This window comes from Hydra viridissima, unplaced genomic scaffold, assembly GCF_058129835.1.
Source record: "Hydra viridissima isolate aposymbiotic clone 2 unplaced genomic scaffold, HvirCarnegie_v1 scaffold_1, whole genome shotgun sequence".
NCBI lineage: Eukaryota > Metazoa > Cnidaria > Hydrozoa > Anthoathecata > Hydridae > Hydra > Hydra viridissima.
Genome location: NW_028324300.1, coordinates 13,254,428 through 13,272,680, shown reverse-complemented (window position 1 = coordinate 13,272,680; position 18,253 = coordinate 13,254,428). Strand labels below are relative to the sequence as shown.

Sequence of the window (18,253 nt, the reverse complement as noted above, 5' to 3'; positions counted from 1 at the left end):
TATAACTTCTAAAAACTGATTACTACAAATAAAATAATGCTTGGTAGTTACTTTGATATCACAAATTATAAACTCATTTCTTTCTCTTTGAATTAGCTTAAAATTTTGAGCCAGCACTTCATCAATAATGCAGGTTTTTACGAAAACGCTGCACATTATAATTTACTAATATAGCAATAATCTTGCAAGTATTAAACCGTTTCTTTTCTTGAAAACAGTGTTAGGCTCCATGCCATGCTCCATTAAACTCTTTAATATTTCACATACCACATGTTCATAAAATCAAAAGTTCAATTAAACAAAATATTATGGAATGAAAAAAAGCCACCCACCTGCTATGTAAGATAATCCAAGTAGGCTATTAAAAAATGAACTATAAACAGCTGACACAGTAACACCAAAAGCCAAAATATTTCCAAAACGATTTCCATAATCATCAAGCATGTTTATAATCCTGAAAAAAAATTTAAAAATGAAATTCAAAAAGTCAAAATGAATGTACTAGTCTAAAGTCATTAAAATATTTACACACACCCACCCACTGGAACAAAATTATAACCAGATTCAAAGTAGTTGGGACTCAAATGTTACCTCCTTTAATAAGTAAAAAAAATTTTTAAATCTGGACAGTGCTAACAGGAAAACATATTTTAAATGTTTTTTTTATACTTCTAATCCAGTTATACAATTCAGATAGTGGGACTAATTCTTCAATAAAAGTGCATGGATCCTCTTCCAAATAAAATATTCTTGAATTAATTACTACTCAGGGATTTTTGACTTTGTTTTTCCAGCTCTTGTGAATCTACTTTAATTCTTATTTAGGGAACTCTATATTCTTTTTTAACTCGCATCCAAGAAGCTCTTTCCTTTTTCCACAAACAGCTATAACTTCTAGCATGAAAAAAAAAAACTCCAGGATGACTAGTAATGAGATTAAAAAGTAAGCACACTTTAAATCATATACAACATTTAGTATTTGAAAGTTTAGCTTGTAAAAGTTTTTCCAAATTGCGATTAAGCTCATATATCAAAGCTACAAGTATATATATATACATGCATAAAGGCAAGGTGACCAAGGTGAGCAAAGCATTTACCTTAGACTTCATGCTTATTGGAGGTCAGTGGTTCTTGAACTCCTGTATACTTTTTTAAAAATTCCTATTAATGACACTTTTAAAAGATGCAGAGCAAACTAATGATCCAGGAATCAGAGAAGCAGTATGCAAACAACTCATGAACTTCAGTTTTCTTTTTTTAATTTGTTTTAGTATATTTTATTCCAAATTAGTAATATAAGCAACTAATTGAAAAATATATTTCTCAATTTAGTAACTGCTATTTCCATCAAGGAACAGACACAGAAGTAGTAAAATCATACTAGTATTGACCAGTTTTTAAGTGGTTAAATTTATATGTAGATTGCCCATAACTGGTGTAAAAGAGATTGCTGTTGAATTCAAAGTATAGCAAAAGAAAAAAATTAAATAATATTTTAACAATATTGGTGACAAGGCAATGTTGCTAATAGATAGCTGATTTAAAGAATTGCAAATACATTACATTTCTTTTAGATTCTGTTACAAATTTCAAAAGTAAAAAAGAAGTGGTTTACTAAATTTCAATATTTTTTGTAAAATATACATACTCCTTGTAAAACTAAGGATATTGGTTGCCATCATTAACTCCCATTAATTCTTTTTCCAAAAAACAGCAGATGTAGACTTTACAGTTTTTTTTTCAAAACACAAGATTATTACCATTTTACTCATAGAAAATTTGCACTTTGATCCTTTTAACAATTCTGATCATCATTGCTTCTGGGAAAAGAAGCTTTTCAAAGCTTCAATTGGCTAAAAATTATATGCATTCATTGATTCTTAAAGAAAAGCTTAGTAACTTATACATTATATCAATTGAGAATAATGTTGCTAACAAAGTTGATTATAATGAAAAGTTTGTTATTATCAATAGTATTTACATCAAGTTGTTTTTAGATACTTACATATAAAAGTCAAACATATAGTACAAGTTTATAAATCTTTAAGTACATTCTTCCTAAAATTTTTTACTTTCCAAATTTCCTATTGCTTCAGATTAGTAAACAAACAATCAAGCCAGTTATAGAGGTTTACGTGCAAAAAGCTAAACCAATTATTGATTTTAGTTTTTACTCCATGGGTCCTACACACTTGAACTCGGGATCCCCTTTTATTACGAAGATTTTTTAATGAACCATTTTGTCTTATCATAGGACCAACACTCATTTATTCTAGCCATGGTCTCCAAATTTCTTAACATCAGGCCAGTATATATATGCAATGAAGTCTCCTGATAGTAAGAACATATAAAAATTTACAATAATAGCATAAATATTGACTGTTTTAAAACATCTTCCATACCTATATATATACATAAATTTTTTTTACGCTTGAGGATAGCAATTATACAATTAAATCTAAAAGCAAACAAAATTGTTTTATAAGTTAAGGATTAAATCAAACTAATTTGTTTTGCTTCGTACAGTTGCAAATATTTGCTTTTACATTTTTATCAACTAAATAGATACCAAGAGTAACATAAAAAAAAAAAAAAATGCTTTACCTTTTTTTCTCTTTAAGACAAAATCTTTTATTAATCAATATTAACAATATACTCCACAGAGTTTTTTAAAAAATGTTACAACATCTAAAATATCTATAACAAGGAAAGCTTTTCCTGAAACTCTATTAACCCTTATGCGGTGGTGGTAGAAGTGATTGAAGCCTCTAGCTCCCCGTGATGCAGAACCCATATGGAACAAATAAAGATCCACCCCTACACAAATTTGCTGAAATGTTACTGTAGTAACACTGCAAGTGTGTTTCTAATCTTTTTTTAGGTTCGAAACCAAATTTAAAGTCTCATGGTTAAACCACTTTTTTTTTTTTTTGTACTTGTGGTGCTGCAATAGATATTAACTAATTATGTTGTACATTTACATAGTCCCAACAGATAGGCTAGATACTGAAAATATCCTCTTAGGATTTTTTCATTAAAATCAACATGAAAATTTTTGAAGGCTGAGTCATTATAATAAAAAAATAGAGAGAAAGAAAAGAAATAAAATAACATGAAAAATTAAAACATCAAATTACTTTTTGAACTTTTTATCAAATGCTATTTCTCAATATAGAAAAAAAAAAGCATATGGATATGTAAAATATTTACATCTAATAACTTAATTAAATTTACTGATGCTTTCACTTCAACCTGTATAGATAGTAGTTTGATTAGATTTTTTGTGCTTCCTCTGAATGGCTGGATTTCAGTAAATGGCAGGTTGCAATGGCACTTACTCTAAACTGATTAAAATATTGTAGAAAGCTTTTTAGAGAAGTTTACTTATTACCATATTATTTATTTAACAATAAATAATATGGTTATAAGTAAATTTCAGAATGTAATTATGATAAAGCAGATAGCTGATTGATAGTATAAGCTAAAGCTAAAAACTAAAAAATCTCCATAATTAAATCATATTTACATACATCACATTCCCAGGATGTCCCCAGCAACACCAATGAGCTATATATTTTCTTTTTGTGTGTAGCATCAAAACCAGCCAGAAACAAAACTGTTGTAAAATTGAAAAAAGGTTTGGATTTTAAAAAAAGGGGCCGTAACTTCTACTTTTAAAGTTATGCGCCTATATAATTTATTTGTAAATATTTTTGCAAGTTTTTTTGAATTTTTTCTCTCAACTCAAAATCTATTACATTTTATGAATTAAAATGCTTTCAATTAACTTTAACATCTCTATAGACCCTATCTCTATAAATCTTATCTCTAAATTTAACTAAATACTAAGAAAAAATTCTTACAGAAAAGAGTATCATCAACAATAGCACTATTTGATCCATTCCTTGAATATTACAATTTTGATCTGTTGTATCAGCAGTAGATAAGAAAAAACTAAAATAAAAAAAAGAAAGGAAATTGTTTTATACTTGAAAGAATTTATTTATAAAAAAAAACCATCGCTAAATGTTAGGTTGATTTTAGGTTGATAAACCTCGCGCAAATTTATTTGCTAAACAAAAGATTCCTTTTAACGAACAAGCCAGCATGGCACCATGGTAACTGGCAACTTGAGTTCATTTGAAAGTATAGACTCTAAGTATTTAATTTTAAAGATTATTTATCTGCAACAACAAATTTAACTTATTTTTTTGTGAAAGAAAATGCATCACATAAAATTCTTGATTCTTCTATAACTGAAGCGAAAATGCGCATATTGTTCATAAATAACAATCTAAGATACATATAAATATTCGGTTTCACTGCAATAAATGTAAAAGTTCATGGTAGTTTAATATTTGGATAACCTTGCAGATACAAAATACACCCAAGATAAACCTTAGAGAAGTGACGAAACAGAAGCTTCAAAACAAAAAAAAAGACAAAAATTACGGTAAGTTTTGACAAAAATCTGTCATGAAGATTTGTGAAGCTATTCGTGACCATGATGCTGAACATTAATTTTTTCGGCATACACCTTCAAATAAATATTGAATGCTTTATCACCATCATGACGTTTATTACGCTGTTAAGTTAAGAACGGAATATTTTGCACCACTTACAAAATCAACAAACTCTAACTTTCCTAATGAGCGTAAAGTTGTCAGAATGATTTGATTTCGGAATTGAAATGTCAGATTGGAAATCAATTAAATCGGAATAATATCAAAATGCGAAATTGCAATCTTAGTGTAGTAAAAAGTCAGAACCGAAAAAGTCAGAATGGAAAAACGGTGTTCACGGTTTTAATTGTAATTGTACTATTTTTAGCAAAGTATATTTTAATTTATCACAGTTAACTTAATTACACAGTAAAAATATAAAGTACTCGTAAAAATCAGTGTTAAAAAATTTTAGGTTATTTCATGTAAGGAATTTATTTAATCATTAGGGCCCAAAGAGGGAGGGGTTTTTCCTTAAAAACTGCCCTAAGGTATGGTGGAAAAAACGGGGTAAAAGATTTATTATGAGAGTCAACATAAAAGTTTCTCCCTTAAAAATAAAGGTTTTTAATTGTACTTAAGCATTACTGGTTGTCATTGAGTTGATATGATATGCAACAGCTACCACTGTAACCTTTGTCATGCTCTTTTATAGTCATGTTAACATATTCTTTAGATGGGTTCATATTTAAAAGATTTGAGTATGCTATAGCTTAATTTTCTAATCTTAGTTTTATGGCTGAACATTTTTTGGTGACTGTGAGATAAAATTAACCCATCCCTGCAATATGTCGTAGGCACAGATATTAGAACTTAAATTATACTTGTTTTCTTAATAAAAAAAAGTATAATAATAAAATAAATATAGGATAAATATAGCATGTATGTCTTGCGTTAGAAACTGCTTGGCGTATCAGCTGGATAAAGGTGTCTTAAAATTAAAACTGTCTGATATTTTATTTACAACACATATATACATCAAAACAAGTTTACCTGGTATCAAGTTAACAAAACTATCACGACGTGACGACTCAGCATGAAAGTTCAGTTACTAATGGGTGGACATTTCTTGACAACTCAAATGGAAAAATCTCAATCAAAACATTTTACCAAATTTATTTCATTATCCCTCTGAAATTTACGAAAATTTTTTAGTAGCAACAACATGTGAGGTAATTTCTATTATACAAAAAGTGCTTCTAAATTTTAGTATAATCGGAACTTTTAATTTGCCTAAAATAGGGTTTGATTCTTAAAATATGTTTTGAAATTTTTTTCGTTTAAAAATATCGAAGATTTTTTTTTTTCAATGGTGTATGAAGTTTCTTAGTCTTTTAAATTTAAAAATTCCAAAAATTCATTAAATCTAAAATTCTTTTTCTTTTTTAATTACGGTAGAATAGGTTTTCTTGCGATGAATTTTTGTATGTATATGAAAAAGATTAGCAGATGGTATGTAATACTACAAATGTGAAGAACTTCATGACCCTAACTGCTGCCACAACCGTGGTAAACCCCATGAGCAATGTTTTTATTAAACCAGGTTGGATTGTCATGAAAAAAATCTAGACAAAAGATTACAAACTAAAGAAAGCATTATTCGAAAATGTCAGCAACTACAACAATAGTCAATGAAAAATATTTAAATGTGTTTGCAATTGTAATGAAAATCTGAGGCCTTTTAGGATGCTTCCCTTCAAAAACTGATTATATTATAAGCTACCTCATTAACTTTCTTTACGTGTGTAATGATTTAGAAATCGTTCTACGCAATTCAGTAAATAGCGCTTTTAGCCATCACGCGCGCGGTTATTTGTTTCATTTCTATCAGGCTGCGATTTGAAAATATAAAAAATGAAAAGTGGAACGCGAATGTGTTTTTTGACTCTGCTACCAAGTCATTAAGTTGAAAATATTTCCGAAGCTGTTTGCAACACAAATAGCGAAAGTGCAAGTGTTATGGAATGGTACAGATTGACCGAAAGATATCTCAGAACGTTTTGGAAAACTCGCAGGGGTGTTGAACAGTTTTTGAATATAATCTACCTCAAAGAAAATCAAACAATGCCGAGGTTTTTTATTAGGTTTTGTTTGTACTAATAAAAGTGGCGCACAATAATATTTGGAACAGTAAGATTCACATTTATTCTTGTTCCTTCCGTTATATGAAAGCTTTTTGTTTTAAATAATAAATTTTGTAAAAACTTTTTTTAGTTTAAACTAACGGTTCTACCCATAAAATTTGAATAATTCTGGCCCTTTTACATATGTTTTTAACTTTCATGTGTTAATCATTTAAGACATTTTTTTTTTTCAATATTTAGGACCCCATTTTCTTCAATATTTAGGACCCCTTTGACATACTGTGAATCTTATTCGGCTAAACAAGAGTGATTCCGTAAGAAAAACCAGACCAATGCGCTACATACGAAAGGATCATTAAACTCATAATGCATTTGGAGAATTAACTTTTGGTCGTAACTCTGTATATGAGTTTGGTCGTAACTCTGTATATTTGGTCGTAACTCTGTATATTTGGTCGTAACTCTGTATATGAGTTTTTACGAAAACCCTTTGAACTATTTAGTTCAATTAGGTTCGAATTATTGTCACTAATTATAATATTCAAAGGTACGATGAAAGTGTTTTGAATTTGATGAATTTGTGTAAGACTGTTGAAAAGTCTACACTATTGCTGAAAATCTAGTCCTTAATTATAATCCAGGCACTTTATTTAAACCGAATATAATGGTAACAATGAAATTGAACAAGAGCTGAGCTGAATCGTAATGATCAATTTATTTGGTACCCACTCTTGCTCAGAATTGTTGGCATTTAGTTTACACCACATGTTGGAATATTCCCCAATGTGGTATTTGCGGTTGTTTTTATAAATTTTGTATTCATATTTTCCTATAATCTTTTTAAAATATTTTCGAATTAGCAAAAATTTTAAAATCAGCTGACCTTAAATTCTTAAGTCTCAATTATATTGATTTATAATTGATTAGTGGTTTAATTCGCAAAGCAATACTTGGCAATATCATCATGTTTACACATTGCATTAACTGCTTAAATAGGTTTAAGTATTTGTGATATAAAATTTTAAAAATTAATTGTGAAGTACCCAGTAGCAAATTGTACACCAATTTAGCCACTATGCTAAGGCTCGTTATATGCTCTTGATGACTTGATGTCACAGCGAGAATGGTAATAGTTTAGAAAACAGTGAAACTAAAAAATCTTAAGATTGAATATTACATGAAACTATGAATAAAGGTTTATACCACTTTGGGTGGACAGAAGTATGCTTATCGTTTGTTGTCATGGAGTTTCCAGCATGATTTACTGAACTTTTGGCAAAATCAATAAAAAAGTCTTTTGACTCAGGAAAAAATGTTGTTCTCTGTGGAATTTTTAGAGTTCTAACTTAAAACATAGAAACTACTTACAGGAGAAATTGGAAACAAATAAAGACGATTTATCTACAACTACTAATGAAAATTGGGAAAATTATTGATTTTAGGTACTTATTAGACTTGTGCATTCCATGGTACGCTAATATTAAATGGTTAGTAATACTTAAATTTCTTATACCAAATATTTAGCAAACTTATGATCACACCTAATTTGTTTACTCATCATTATAGCAAATAAATGACATGGAGCTTGCCAGTTCGCGGGAACGCAAACACCAAGAGCTTCAGAAAGCTTGGAGCAATGTTATTGTTATCTTCTCCTCTTCCGGCTACATGAAAATGCCATCTAACTTCATTTATGGGTGTTATAAATGTAATTAAATCGCTTCTTTCTTTCTTTTTTTTTTTTATACAGCTTCACTTGATAATTTGGCATACGTTTAGCGCTAGTTTTAGCGTAATATTCGAACAGCTCAGGCACAATCTTAACACAAGTTCTACAAAATGCTTGCTGACTACCGACTGATTAGGAAAAAAGAAACTAACTTACGGTTTCCCCAACCTTAGTTGAGTTACGCAACTGTCGCGAAAGTTTTTGAATACGCACCCAGAATATTCTCAATTTCCATAAATCATAGTACACATGAATTATTGAAGAAATTAAAACACACAACAATTTTGCAGACAGATAACACTTAAACATTTTTAATGGTAAAAATAAAATTTAGATGTTGATTACACATCAGATTTAAAATCCTGCATTATTTATGTGTTTTTTTTTTAAATTTTATGTGAAATAGAGGAGAGGGGTGTTTCTCCTTTTTAACTAAAAAATTAAAAAATAACTGTGAGAACTAGAGAACTCATTTTTGTTCTTGTTTCGTTCATTTTCATATAATATGTTTGCTTTTAATATATTACCGAATTTAAAAGCACAACTTTTCAAACCTAGCAACCTACAAACTATAAAACTAATAAAAAATTTATTAAACTTTTTATGATTGGCAGAGCAATAAATATATTATATTATTTTGATAGTTTAGCAGCAAAATTTTAGGTTACATTTACCAAACAAAGAGAGTGTGGTTAAAACATTTGAATTACAAGAGCATAGAGATTTGTTTAAACGGAAGTTTCAGAGGTAAATCTGACTTCACTGCAGTCTACAAGTATTCCTACGGTGATTGATCACAAATTGGTCTACTTACAGAGCCGATTGATTTATTGAAACATCAAAATCTGAGTTGCTTATATAGAAAAAATTCCATCATTCACCCCAAAAAGTCAACCTTCCAAATAGCTCCAATCAAAACTATTTGCAGATATAATTTACTTTTTAGGTATAGTATTGATTTTTAGGTATAATATTGACTCTATTGATGAAATAAATTTTGTTTAACTATAAATATTCTTTTGTTCATGCTCACATTAAAGCAATAAAAAAGTACCGTATGCGACCGCAAATTTCGTAATAAGTTTTGTGATTCTAAAAATAAGCCCATTATTGACCATGTCATACTTAGCACTACATCCATAGATGTTGGCAAGATGCTAAACAAACCATTTAGTATCGTTTACACTCGGACTAAACTTTTTCAAGTGACTGATCGTGTTGAGAGGAACCCTGGCAGTGGTTTGAAGAAGTCAGCTCGGACTCCTCAATTGATCAAGGCATTTATGGGTCGATTTTCGGAATCCAAGATGGTCATTGAGGGAATATCGCTAAAGAGCAATGTGTTCAGGAATGATCTTAAGGAAAAGTCAAGATTAAGAAACACCCGGTTTCTCCAAGTGTCAAAGAAAAATGGTTTGAAAGATCAAAGTAACTTCTGAGCCTCCTAAAAAAGAGACCGGCGGCCATCATCTTTACAGTTGAGAATTTGTTTACTCTTGATTCTATCCAAACAGCAGAACCAATTGTTTTATTAGTCATCAACCAGTCTAGAAAGTTGACACCAATGAGTACATTCGAATCCTGGATAACCATTTCAAACTCTTGATTGATGCCCACTACTCTCTAAAGACAATCTTGTGATTCAGCAGGGTGGAACACCTCCATATACATCCCAGAATACCCAGAGATAGCTCCAGGAGAAATAGTCTAAACACTACTAAAAAGACTTAAGGCCTCCTCTATCTTCAGATTTTTTACCTCTTGATTATTCAATTTGAGCGTATATGGAGTCAAGGGTTTGTCAACTTCCCCACAACAGTGTCAATTCCCTGAAGGCTACTATCTAGAAGGAGTAGGTCAAGAGCCCAAGTATAATATCCATACCACTTGTTCCATTTTCAGGAGTCGGCTTGAAGCTGTGATTAATACTGAGGGAGGAATTTGAATAAAAAATGCGGTAAATGTAGATCTTAACACTTCTTATCAATAAATCTTTATGTTTGGTTTCAGTTTTTCATTCTACATTAATTTTTGTCAAAAAATGGCTTTTTTAAGAAATTTGTGTCGCACACTATATGAGAGAAATTTTTGCTTTTTCCATGGACGTATAAGAAATGAACGTGCCACAATATTGTTTTTTTGAGAACCATGCTCGTTGCGTATTGTTGCAAATCTTTTGTTTTAAACAATAGAAATTAAATTATATTAAAGTCTGCCGGATTCGTCGAAACCTTTTGGTCTGGTCTTACCAGTCACATCAACTTCCTTTTAGCTATTTAAGATAACAGCAATAGAATCAAGTTTTAAGCTTGATTTTATATAGCTAGACATTCTTAATATTTTCAGATATAACGCTGATGATGATATAGAAATTGAGATCATTTACTTAAATGCTTTAGTACATGTATAACTAGAGATATAATAAATGATAAAAAATATCAGCTAGTTTTTTAGCTACCAGGAGCACAATGGTTTTTCCATGTCCAGGGAACAACTCCATCAACTATGCTGGTGACTTCCAGTTTATAAGTATTATAGAATTTTCTATATTCATGTTTAACAACAGAAATATATCCACTTATGGATAAATAGCTTATCCATAAAATGAATGTAAATACAATTAAGAAAAAAATAGTTTATCACAGTTTTAAAGAATTTAGCAAAGATATATGGCAAACCGCACAAATAACTAACTATTTAATATTAACATAATATGATTTACCAGCTATATATATAAACTAATTTTTATTTGACAGAAACAAATGGGTTATTATGTGCTTTTTAAGACAAATGAAATAGTATATGAAATATAAAAAACGAAAACATGAAATATCTAGCCACATTTTGCAAGATAATTATAAATTTGAATATCTTTTTAAAAGGTTTTGCTATATCAAATGAATTATAAAAAAAACCCATTAGAAAATACACCAACTAAAAAAATAATGCATAGTGGAATATATATTATGGAGTTTATTGAGTAGTCGAGGCATAAAATGGCGACATGTTGGAAAAAATACTCAAAAAATACACAAAATTCAGGCTGGTGAATGAAGGACTAAGGAATTGAATGAAACCAGATCTTGACAAAAAACTTTATCTAAGCTTTTTTATATTTTGTTATATTTTTTTTAGTCATTTTAAAATTATCCTTACAGATCTATTTTATCATTGACAGACATTGTTTACACGAAAAAAATTCCCAAATTTACAAATGTTCATCTTGAAAAATTGATGAAAATCTGTTGTGCCGACAACTAATTTTCTTTACCTTGGTGTAATTTGTTTAGTAATTTATCAACGCGTGAAATAGTTACTTTATTCTGAACAGTTATTAAACAAATGCAATAAAAGTTTAAACTAATACCACGTGATCAGATTTTCTGTTTTAAAACTGTGACGAGCCATTTTAATAGATTTTTTTGTTGACGGGTGAAAGTTAAGAGTTTGTCGGAAACACGCATGGCTTGCTAATTTCTGCGGGCTCTTTGATGTAAAACAATGAGTTGCACGTCCATCTCTTATACGTCCATGCTTTTTCTAAAGCTGAAGACCAATTAATTAAAGATTGCCATTACTCAGATTTTTTAAAATCTACCTTACTGCAACTGCTGGTGATTCACCTTTTAAAGCTTTTATCGCGCTTTACTTTAAAATTAAATTAAATCTACATTACTACACTCTCATGATTAATGTGTAGCTTTTTTTTTAAAAAAAGTTTTTACGTTACCGTAATCTTTGTAGTTTTTACCAATTTATTTTAAACTTTTGTGCAAACTGTTCTGAGAAAAAGCACTGGGTTTTAAAGTATCTATCTACTAAACAAAGAAACCACAAAGATTTTTTTTTAATAAAACTGAACTTTCTAGCTATTAAGCATCATTAAGCCGCGGAAAGGCATATTGATTGTTAATTTAATTATTAACTCCAACAGTTACACTGCTTAATGAATATTTTCTTTATAAAGATTTCTCAGAATACCATTACCGCGTTATATGTATTTGGTGTGCTTATTTCAGAAGTCAGATTAGCTTTTGTGTAGCAGCTCTAGCTTATGAGATTTCGCAAACTACCTGCTTTTAAGTTCACTTCAAAGTAGTTAAAGTACTCAAATTCTTTAAATCTGAGTACTTTAACTACTTTGAAGAGAACTTAAAAGACCAGTGTTGTTTTTGTAACTAGCACATTCAATGTAACCGTAAACAAATGAAAGCACTCTGGAAAAGTTTTCAGTGTTGACCATTGCTTTATTATTCTTCTTAAAAAAAAAAAAAAAAAAAAAAAAAAAAAGACGAAACTATCAATTAGACTTACCATGAACTAAATACGGATTTCTCAGTATTATTTGTCATGGTCATATTGTAGATGCAAGGCAATGTACTGTTAAAGAAATCCTTGATCACCTCCTCCTTAGTAGCTATTTTATCAGCTATAATTGAAACTTGACTTGCATTTAAATTATTTATGCACATCAGTAGTTCATCAGGCTGAGCATTCATATCTAAGAAACCAGCTTGATAAAGTTTTAACGAAATATCTGATATACTCTCCGGAGTCATCATTTTGTTTCGGATTGTAGGTGACTAAAACAGTAAGAAAAAAAAAATAAAACAAAAAAATGTCAATCCATGAATTGCTTGAAAAAGTGTAAATGAGGATAGGTAATTTAAACACAATGAACGAACTTTATTTTGTTTTTCTGAATAGTAGTTGCATGTTTACTTAACAACGATAAATAAGAAATAGTTCGACGATAAGATATACACAGTTTATTTAGATATCAAAATTAAGGTTTTTAGAAATTAATTTATATAAGACCGGCGAACTTTTCTATATTTATTTTGTTAATCTATTTAAACCTATTTTTTCTTTAACTTTTACATTATTACTCTCTAAACTAAAAGTTAAAACTAAAAGGGCTCAGTGGAAAAAGTATTTAAAGTATTTAGTTACATTTTTCAAAAAAAGGGTTAAGACCGGTTTCACGAAAATAAATTTTCCCTATCATAAAATTTCCTCCCGACCGAAATAAAATTTTCTTTCCGGGAGAGAAATATTTTTCGAAAAAATGTTTTTTATCCCCATTTGCGAAGAAAAATTTCCTTTGTGACAGTAATTTCCTCAAAATTGTTACTTACATATACAAGTTGACATGATTGTGCAATACATTTTATTGAATGATCAGTTAAATACTAAGTCTGTATAAACATACAATCTGTTTAAATGCTAATTTAACAAAATTAACATACATAAAAAAACAAAGTTTCAACTTAATCAAACGCATCAACCAATAAACATCTGAGGGTCAGATAAATTTAGACTCGATTTCTTTAAACTTTGATTACAAATTACTAAAACTATGTTTGATTGTTAACAAAATAAATTCGGGCATGTTTAGGAAGTTTTTGAGTGTTTTAAAAATTAAAGGCTCATTAGTCTTTGAACTTTTTTTTAAAACTGTTTATGAGCTTGATATTCAAATCTGTATGAGTATTTTGTTAAGCTTAATAAAATAATTTTAAAAAACTTCGAATCATTTTTATGAAATAACTTTTTATTTATATTAGTTATTTGCTTTCAGTAACAAACAAGAATATTGTGAACGTTTATTATTAAACTAGTTATTAAGAAGTCTGAACTTGCAAATATAATTTATTTTTACTAAATTTGATTATTTGAAACAAAAATATGAAAAAAGAAGAAGAGAGGTTCTGAATATATATCTCCTGAAAAAGAATATCCATCAAAAAATACGAAAGACGATTTGGGAAAACTTCGAATGAAAGCAGAATTCTTCCGATTAGTACATGGAGAATTATTTCACAATAGAAATGAAAAACGACTACAACGAGTTGTAACAAGAGAAGAAGAACGAAACCGTATAATACGAAATCTCCATAGGAACATAGTTGGGGGATATAACTTAAGGCAAAGCGCAACAATGAAAAAAGCAACTGAGAGGTATTAGTTTAAGTCGATTTCAAAAGCCATACGCAATTTGTCGGATCCTGCCCTGAAAGTCAACTCGCAAATCCTAACAAAAACCAGCATTAGCGACGCTGGATTCAAGACCAGTTCATGACATTTTTCACCGTTGAGGAATAGATCTAATTGTTCCGTCGAAAGAAACTAAGAATTCTAGTAGCAATAGAATACCTGACCAGATGGGTAAAGTAGATTCCATTGCAGACAGGATGCGGATTCTATTCATCGTTTCATTCTTCGTCTGGTATTCAGATTTGGGGCTAGTCACATTCTACTTTACGGCCAAGGAAGCGAGTATTGTAACAAGTTCGTGGGAGATCTTATATTGAAATTAGACATGGAATCCGCAAAATCGTCAGCATATCATCCGAATGTTAATGGACTGACCAAAAACTGATAAATAGTTATGCTTTTTATTATTCTTTTACAGTTTTTATAACAACTTTGAACTTTGTTGTTTGTGTAGAAAAGGGAAATTATTTAATGGCTTTAAATACAACATTTACTAGCTATAACTTATTTATTCAATTTATACGAAAGGTTCATATAAACATTGATTACTCGTATAATGAAGCTTGTTAACAACGAAACAAACGACTAGAATGAAATACTAAACCCGGTGGCTTTTGCATATTGAATAAATAAACAAGTTTCTACAAAATAATCTTTCTTTGAGACTGTGTATGGAGTTAAAGCTCAGATTCCAATTGATTTATTAAAACGGAAATCGGCGGGAAAGAAACGCAGCTATAAAGAACATCACAATGGCACAAAATATACATTAGAAAAGTTACGATGTTGAACATCTTGCTCAATCATTTGCAGTTAGCGACCAAGTTATAGGAACATGCCATGTCAAATAAACTTGCAGTCTTCGGTGTACACATTAATGAAGCAATAGCAACAGAAGTATTGAGAAATTAAGTTAAATAAATATATTATCAACAAAAGATTTCAAAATCAGAATCTAGGATTTCAAAGTATAATCTAAAAATTGGAAATAAACAGATCCTGAATTCAGACACATGGTTGAACAATAGAATTATTGGAACTTCAGAATTATTGGAAAATGGTTTCAACACATTGGTAACAAAAACAATCAATCAACTAATCTTGTTTAGACACGATTTGAGTTCTGTTTAACTACTTTTTATTTTAAGCAGTTAAGTGTGAGTAAAAGTGACAGCTCTTGAATAAGAAGTAAGAATATAATATAATTTATATAACAGAATTAAATTAGAAAGATCGCATGCTTTCACTTCCTTAATAAACAAGAAGCGGCTGCGAAAAAATGCATTCTTTAAAACAAAAATCCATTAAAAAATAATTCGTTGCATTGATAAATAATCCAAAGGTTCGAAGCAGAACTTGTGAGTCAATCATCGTTCTTTATGACATCAACAATTGAGTGACAACTTCATGCATTGAAGGTTTGTATTTAGATAGCTTTTATGTTTCCATTTCAAATCTTAAAGCTCAAAAGAAACAACTCTATGCAGGATTTGTTAATCTCGAAGGTTTTCTTTCAGTAACAATTGTACCATGCGCACTACAACCGAATGCATCGAACTGTGGTGTTTATGCAGCTGCTTTTGCATTTCAGTAGGGAATTTTTGGAAAAGTTTGTATGACGCAGACATTTGAAAACAAAGTGATGCGTTCTAATCTCGTTTGCTTTTTGAAAACATCAATCATCACACCTTCTCCGTAAACCGTCTCACGTAAACATGGACGCAAGAAGGCTATGCAAATTATCAACATTTAGAACATGTTATTTAAGGTTTTTAAACTAAAAACTTACTGCTAAACTACTTTTTTATTCAGTTCTTTTTAAAAAAATAAAATACTGGAGGCCATGTGAAAAATCTGCATCAAGATTCGCCATGCATATCAATGCTCCTTGGTATAGGTCATAATTAACATTTTTGCATGTTATTTTATAAGTTAAATAGTGTAACTATAAATACAAATGTTTTATCAAAAAAAAAAAATTTTTTTAGCTAAACATTTTATGTGGAATATTTGTTTCCAGATGGGAAGAAATTAAGTATCTTGCCGGAATGTTCATTCTGGAATATTCTTTCCGGGGAGAAAGTTCGTACTGCTACATACTTTCCGGAAGGAAAAAGTATGCGGGGAACATTAGTCACGCGAGACCAGCATACTATTTGATAACTTCCACTAATCATCCCTGTAAATTTGGGTCATGGAAAAAGTACCCAAATTATTGAATTTAAAAACCCTGCTTCACCTGTTTAGGTAAAAATTGGCAGAAAAAGTATTCAAGAATAGATCTTTAGATGAAAGAGTTCTTAAATGTTACCAATCAGTTACAAAGTTACTGCCAGCCAATGAAAACACACCGAAGAGACCCACTCTTCCTGTTAATTTTAACAACAACGACCAACACCGTATTTGAGAAAAGTGAAAGCAGAAATGAATAAAAAAGAAAATCTACACCGATCGATTGTTAAAAGGCTGAATTAAAGCGTGTCAATAGTTCAGATATGTTGTTAAATGTGTAATTAAAATGATACAATTAAATATCTCTGTGCATTATAACTTACATGTTTCAAAATTATTCCATTTATTTTGTTTTTAAAAATGCCATGCTTTAGCCTATTTCTTTTTTTCATTTCCCATGCCAACTCTTCTTTAGCTTTGATGACTTAATCATTTACCCTGTATTGAATAGTACACTTACTGTTAAATTAATTAATCCTATGATTGCTTTAGCTATTTTCATAAACCAGTTAAAGAGGCCCTATACCTATTTCAACTGAGTTTCTTAATTTCAATTTTTTATGTTTTACACCTAGTATCACTCATTTTTATGTTGTTCCCTAACAAAAAATAGAAAAATTTACATTTGCAAGTGATTCAATCAAAACCCATGTAGGAATGGATGTTGGTGTAAGGTGCCGGCCTTTACCTTGTGAAGCTTAATCACAATCATTAAAAGAATAATATTTTAAAAGAGAACTTGATGAACATAAAAATCACAATATTTTTTTAAGAAATTGCATTTCCATAAAAGAAGAAAACACAGTTAGGAGAAAGCAGAATTAGGCTGTCCTCGAAAAAATGCTTGGCAGCTACAGTTACACAATAAAGAAATCCGGTTCTCCTGTACCTGTATGCAAAAACGTTTTTTGTGCTTTTCATGGAATGGAGGAATTGCGCTTAAGATAAATAGCCCTTAATTTTGAAGAAGCCCAAAAAGATTTGAGATGAAAGTATGGTCATCACAAAAAACTTGATGATATAATTTGCCATACTATCCATCAAAAAACTATTTATTTACAGCGAGAGAAAGCCCTTACTCTTGAGCAGATTTTTGGCTTTCTCTTGCAGGAAATTAACTTAACTAACCTCTTAATTTAACATTTCAGACATGTTTTGGTTGTTTTTAAAACAACACCTAGGCTTTGTACATCTAGCCTAGACAGGTTATCAAAGCTCCAGAGCTTTATCCTGACATCAGGTTTATTGTCAACTCCCAGGTTGTTTGTAAATAGACGTTTTAGAAAAACAATGTTCCTAGAATAATGAAAATTAGCATTTGCGATGAGATTGGCATATAAAAGATGGCTAAATTTATAAAATTTATTTAATGTCAGATGGCTTATAAAATTTTTCTGTCACACGACATTCTACAAAGGTCTGGAACTGGTTATTGGATTACTATTCCAATGAATTTGATATTACATAAATTTTGCAAAAATGCAACAATATATCTGTTTGTGACAAAAAAAACTCCGTATAAATAACTTGCTTTTTAAAGGTCTTGGGGAATTAGTTTAAGCAGTGTTTGACACAGGGCAACACTTTAGGTCCTTTACGAACAAATATTTTTGATTAGATGTACGTAGAAGGATTTCCCGTGCATACATCATGTATAAGAGGATTATACTCTGCCAGCTACCCCATGTACTATTCCTAACCAATCCCAG

At 30.0% G+C, this 18,253-nt stretch overlaps 1 protein-coding gene across 3 annotated transcripts in view; it reads right to left on the bottom strand.

The window, feature by feature from the left end:
* The window catches only part of LOC145187460 (stimulated by retinoic acid gene 6 protein-like), a 78,362-nt gene that overhangs the window by 57,468 nt on the left and 2,641 nt on the right, over nucleotides 1-18,253 (bottom strand). For 2 of the 3 annotated variants that reach the window (XM_090073761.1, XM_090073758.1), the window contains exons 2-5: nucleotides 12,630-12,898; nucleotides 3,864-3,954; nucleotides 3,531-3,616; nucleotides 333-454 (exon numbers count right to left, since the gene is read on the bottom strand). In XM_090073761.1, the coding sequence (XP_089929887.1) occupies nucleotides 333-454; nucleotides 3,531-3,616; nucleotides 3,864-3,954; nucleotides 12,630-12,877 (547 nt within the window). In that variant the 5' untranslated portion in view covers nucleotides 12,878-12,898. The remainder of the gene's footprint in view (nucleotides 1-332; nucleotides 455-3,530; nucleotides 3,617-3,863; nucleotides 3,955-12,629; nucleotides 12,899-18,253) is intronic. The other variant, XM_090073760.1, reaches the window with a different exon arrangement.